The 6,188-nt window shown below is 37.5% G+C and overlaps 1 protein-coding gene across 1 annotated transcript; it reads left to right on the forward strand.

Annotated features, from left to right (window-relative positions):
• The first annotated feature begins 720 nt into the window (after positions 1 to 720).
• LOC140887061 (uncharacterized) lies at positions 721 to 5,047 on the forward strand. Its single transcript, XM_073294080.1, has 7 exons — positions 721 to 882; positions 1,063 to 1,203; positions 1,847 to 2,698; positions 3,525 to 3,602; positions 3,867 to 3,958; positions 4,477 to 4,545; positions 4,694 to 5,047. The coding sequence occupies exons 2-7, from the start codon at positions 1,080 to 1,082 to the stop codon at positions 4,838 to 4,840; spliced, it is 1,362 nt and encodes a 453-aa protein (XP_073150181.1). The 5' UTR covers positions 721 to 882; positions 1,063 to 1,079; the 3' UTR covers positions 4,841 to 5,047.
• The last annotated feature ends 1,141 nt before the right edge of the window (positions 5,048 to 6,188 follow it).

The following is a 6,188-nucleotide window of genomic DNA, read 5'->3' on the forward strand; positions in this document are numbered from 1 at the left end:
CGCATCGGTCTAATATAAGGGATACTATATTTGACCGATCAATTCTCCACAATAACATGACCACCAAAATATAAAAGCAAATCAATGTTTTCCATAGTCGAGAAGAAATTTCGGATATGAAATTGAAAATTGAGAAATGAAAATTGCCGAAAGAGAATGAATAAAAGCAGGAAAAATTTCTTAAAACTGAATGATATTCGATATGAGATATACAATTCATTTATAGACTGAAATCTTTACGCGTGGGACACTATTTTTTCTGCGTGAATTAAAGCTTCATGCGTTTTCTGAAAATAATAGACCAGCAGCCCATGTGGAGTTAGCGATTTCTGAAAATAATAGACCAGCAGCCCATGTGGAGTTAAAGACGTGCATTTAACGGAAATGGGCGGATCGCATAGGGAAGGGCAATGGTCCGCTGTCAGAGACAACGTTTTACGATATTTTTTATATTTGTCATGACACACGTTATTTTTTAAATTAATTTTTTTTACATTAAAAATTAAAAAACCCCAATTATTTGCGGATATAAATAATAAAATATAAATTGCATTACAGTACGAGCCGATGCGATGCGATGCGATCAGATCCGAAACCACTGGCTTATTATTATCAAACCCGGTGTGGGCTCAAAATATGAGGCCCACAAATTGGACCCAAAGCCCAAAAATATCTGTTTTCATTTATTTTATTATCATTTACTTCCGAGTGATTTTCAGCTCTAGCTTCTTTTGAAAGCAGAGAATCAATACGAATGGAGTGAAAGCGAACCCTAATACCGAAGCACCACCACTGCAGAGTCGTCTCTTCGAATTGGAACCGGAAAGAGAACGAAAAGGCTTCGAATTTTGTGGTTCTTCCTCTGATTCCTCCACCGATTTTGTGCGTGCGTCTCTGTGGATCTTTATATTTTCTCGTCTACATGCTTATTTGGTTATACATACTCACAGTTGTGCATGTGTGTTGTGTTCGTATGTGAATTGTTTGAGTGCGTGTTTAATTGAGCATGTTATTCATTTTCATTTCTATTTTGTGGTGGAATTATTTATTTTTGCCCTTCAGGTGTTCTATTTGGTAGAATGGATTCGAAGGCCATAGAGAATGTGGACTCGAAGGCGGAATTTCGGAAGCCTTTAAATGACTCGGCTAACAGGAAGTATCGGCGCCGATCTTCTCTCAGCGGGTCAGCCTCTTCATCGGATGGTTAGTAGTTGGAAATTTGTTTCATTTTTTTTTACTGAAATACATTGGGAGAAAGGAAATTTATTATATGTTGCGTGTGGGAGTGAATTCTCTAAATGTGAATGTTTGTTTCAGATTTACTTGTTGGGTTTTGTTTCTAGAAGTAGAGGGTTGGTGCGAGAGTTTGAATATTGATATTTACTAATAGCAAAATTTTGAAATTTTGGTATTGATTTTTAAGAGTTATTTAATATGGAATAGGCGTTCTCTTACTGATGCGGTCTTTCTCTAACAGTATCTTTCATGTGAGTGACATGGAGATTCCGAAATCCTATCACCAGTTCTATGTAGAATGTTAGGAAGGTTATTCAATGTTCCTGCAGGAAAAAGAATGAAGTTAAATTGCAGAATCCTCTTCTAATTAAAAAATATGACTTTGCATGCATTTTATGTGATTAGCTTTTTCATTACCTAAACATTGGGGAATTGTATTCTTTATTGTGTTTTTGAAAGCAACCGAGGAGAAACTAACACTTCTTCAATTATCTGATTACTGATTGAGTCAGGTGCTCTTTAGAATGCTCTCTCAGCTGTTATAATTATTTTCATCCGTCGATCAACTTAACCATCCTTTTACTCCCATAGCTTCATTTAACGTGTTCAGGGAACCAGCGTGACCGCAGCTCCAGCCCAGTCCCGTCAAAGAAAGATACTGCAAAAGTTGCTGAAGATAAACGAAAAAGGGATGATGATAGGGGTTTAGAGAGGGACTATGGTAGGAGTCAGTCTTGCCGAAGTAGTGAATTGTATAAACATTCCGATCAACAGTCATCTCGGGGCTATCACAGACATGATGACCACCGAAGACGGGATAAGCATGTGGATGACTATGACCGAGGTCATTCTAAGTCATCTTATCGTTCTGTGCGAGACTCGCAGGAGCACCACAGCTTGCATTCTTCTAGGAGGGAGAGAGATCACCATGGATCCAGGGACTATCCAAATGACTTGGACATATACCCTCGGAAAAAATCTGATGGTTCAGGGCACAGAAGCAGGGATAAAGACTCATCTGAGAGAGCTGGATCTGGAAGGAGACATGCTAATAGTGAAGACTGGAACAGGTTTAAAGACAAAGATAGGCAGGGAGATGGTAGAGATTATGAAGCTGGGAAAACAGATCGTCGGAGGAGTTCTGGGGATCACAAAAGTAATCACTCATCCATTTATGATGAGCCAAAGGGCCAGCGAAATGATTCATCCTCCCGAAGAGACAATTCCGGACATCACTGGAAAGAAGCATCTCAGAGAGATGTTAAGGGACTGGATAATGAGACCACCAGTGAGGAAAAGAGGGGACATGATAATCGGGATAACTTTAAGGAGCAATGCTATGGAAAACCAGTGGAGCACACTACTTCTGATGGTATAAAGGCAGTTTCCAGTAATGATCAAGATTCCCTTGCAAAGAAACCTAAGTTATTTGGCCACGATGTCTCGGTTTCTGGAGCAGATGGTACGCTATGTCAACTTCCATAGCAACTTTATATCCTATTTGTCTAATTTTTATATGCTGAGTGATGACACCTGGCCCAAATGATAAAAACCACTGCCAACTGGCCATTTGTCGCAATCATTTTGCTTTGGTGCAAGTGTTTGTTATTCTTATCACTCGGTTTCTAAACCTAAGTTTTAGGCAGTGTTCGAAAATTCGGCCTAGGCGGCCGCCTAGGCGCTAGGCCGCACCGGAAAAGTGATAATCGGCCGCCCTAGGCGGCGGCGGCAGTAGGCGGTGCCTAATCGGGCTGTGCGTCCTAGGCGGCTAGGCGTTGGGGAAGGGAAGATGCACGTTCAGGTTTTTTTTGGGCTTTTAGGTTTTTTTTTTGCTTTTAAGTTTTTTATTGGGCTTTTAATTAAAAGCCCAATAAAAAAATGAAAGCCAATGAGGCCTCAAACTAAAGTCCAACAAGCCAAAATAACTTGTTGGCTTGCCCTAACTATCTTCATCCTCATTTGAGAGGAATCCAACGAAGCGGCCAGAGTTAGAGAAAATAGAAAAGGTTTCTACCCAGACCAATCTTCATCTTCATTTGCTGTACTTCTGATTTCTGAACAAAGAAAAGAAGCTATATACTTGAAATCATTTTTAAATTTGATGTTTTTTTTGTGTTGGAGTTATATAATGTGATTTTTTTTATTATACCGCGGAATCCGCCTAGCGGCGCCTAGTCCCCGCCTAGGCGGCCTAGGCGCTGGTCGGGCGCTCGACTAGCGCCTAGCGAATTTTAGAACCTTGGTTTTAGGTGATGAAAAGCAGTTGACTCACTGGATTACTGAAATAGGTACTTCGGAGCAGTCTTATGTGACAGATTCAGATATTGATGCTGCGAAAATCGCTGCTATGAGAGCCGCTGAATTGGGTAGGTTAATTACTTCTTCCGAACTACTCTGAGCAGTTTTTAGTCATATTTTTCACCCGAGTACACAAACGTATAATGTCGATGCTTGATTTGTTAGTAGAAGCAAAAATATCATAAGGTGTCAACTAGGACCTAAATTTTCTGTACCAGCTGTCATTATTACCATTATGTGTTCGTGGGCCTGTTTAATCACTATCTCTTGACTCTTTATGTACAATGTAACTGATTGAATTTTTTTGGTCGTTTTTTTTCTTGGACCTGTAGTTAATAAGAATTTAGTTGGTACCGGGTACATGTCGGCTGACCAAAAGAAGAAGCTTTTGTGGGGAAATAAGAAGAACACCAAGGTTGAGGAGGTATGATCATCAGCCTTGCTACATTTATGACTTCTGAAAGATAAGAAAAGGGAAAATTTTTGTTAGTGTTGGAGTTTTACGAAGTAGTGGATTGGAAGTCTACTTCCTAACTTCTAAAGGTCATTTGAAAAATGAATTTCCATTCTAGAAAAGTGGAGCATTATTTGTGCACATTGTGATAAGAAATATGAGGTAAAAGTTTGAGATAGAGGGAGCATTTTTTTGAAGGACTCTTTTTCTATTATCCCAAATTTTGAATTCGCAGTCACCCAATTGTTGGGGTGTTGGGCTGTCCAATTGGTTATTAACAGAATATCCAAAATATTTAAAATTTAGTGATCAACACAGTACTTCTTGATATTGTTCCATCACATTCTCTGTTCACAATGGGAACCAACATCCTACTTAAAAGTATCCATACCCTTCAGTTTTTGAATTAATTTTTCTTCAGATGTTTTTGTATTATTCATCATCCATCATGTCTTATTTCTGTATGTTCAATACAATGCTCCACATAGTCTGCTCATCGTTGGGATACTACAAATTTTGGTGACCGTGAGCGTCAGGAAAAATTCAACAAACTCATGGTAATTTCCAAACTCTTATTGCTTTCAATCTTACAGCACCACTAAACTATGTTCTATTCTTGATTAATTGTTTCTAGTCCTCGTTTATTTCACTTACTAACACATTTTTAGAGTCTGAGGTTGCATTGGTGCCTATGGCCAATTGTAGGGTGTGAAAGGCGACGCGATAGTGGTAAACCAGCCAGACAACCCCGATGTGGAGAAGCAGCAGGAACAACTTCAGCTGGAATTGGAGAGGCAATACACTGCAGGGCTGCGCCGGAGGGATGGTCGGACTGTTGGACTTGGACTTTGAAAGCTTTCTTTTGCTATTTAAGCGCTGATATTGAAGTATTTTACCTTATTGTCTTGTATTGTGCTGTTGAGTTTTTTTCTAAGACAAAGTTCTATTGTATGGCTATTAGTTGGCCTATGATGACTACTTTTGGGATTGTTATATATGTGTTCTTTTGTAAGACAAACTTCTATCGTATGGCAATTTGTTGTTCTTTAAATTTTCTTAGGTGATTTGGTTGCTTTCTTTGGTTTATTTATTTTGTGCTCTGGAATTCCAGATAACTACCTGGGTGCAGGGTTTATTATCTGGTCAAACTGAAGTCTAGATTTTCGGACATGGGTTCCTATGGATTTTGGAGCTTCGATGTGTATAATTTTTCTTATGTGGTATTTGGATTGATGGATTTAGACTTAATGATATCAAAGTCCTCTAATAAATCATTTCAAATTCTATCTTCAAATAAAAAAAATTGCAAATCTAAATCAATCCATCTATTCATAATCTGAAAATATAATTGTATGTTGTAATTTTTATTTTGTTAACATGTTTCGGGGGTCGACCCACGCGAGAATGACAACGAACATGAGTGTAATTTCCAATGCCTAGAGATTCTAAAATGCATGAATAACGATTGGTTTGTATGATGAGATTACTGAATGATTAGTACATAAATGGTTTTAAAAAATGATTGAAATAAAAAGTAATATATAATTATAAAATACTATTGTGTTTGGTATGGTTTTTGACAGATGGATAAATTAAAGATATTTTTTGTTTTGGATAAAATTATCCTTGAAGTATCTTAATATTACTTATTTTTTGGGTTTTTTTTTGAAGTTACTGTCCAAATTTATTGTGATGAAGAAATATATTTCAATGTGCAGTAAAAAAATGGCATTCATTCCGTCTCTTTTGCAATTTTGTGTTTCTTTATATATTTATGTTTTATACTATCTGGTTTATCTCCACGGTTGAAATCGAGATGTTGATTCATTATTTTTGACGGCTTAAAACTAGAACAATGACATGATATTGAAATAATGGTGGTAGAATGAAGCAATTATTAAGAAATGCACTTCTAATTTGAGGTAGGGCTTTTTTTCAGGGAAAAGGGTATTATTGGAATATATGGTAGGATAGAAATAAGGAGTGTTAATAGTGGGGTGAGGGGTGTGTTTATTTAACCAAGTTTAATAAAGGCTAGTCCTTTCTAGAGTACATTGGTACAAGTGATTGAGTGGGTTTGTGTGTTGTTTTTTGAGTCAAACCTCCGTTCGGTACAACTTTTAATAAACCAACTCAATCTATTATAGATAGGACAAAGTTAAATAAAGTGAGAAAAGTAAACTCACGCCCACCTCAATAC

Source organism: Henckelia pumila, chromosome 3, assembly GCF_033568475.1.
Source record: "Henckelia pumila isolate YLH828 chromosome 3, ASM3356847v2, whole genome shotgun sequence".
Classification (NCBI taxonomy): Eukaryota; Viridiplantae; Streptophyta; class Magnoliopsida; order Lamiales; family Gesneriaceae; genus Henckelia; species Henckelia pumila.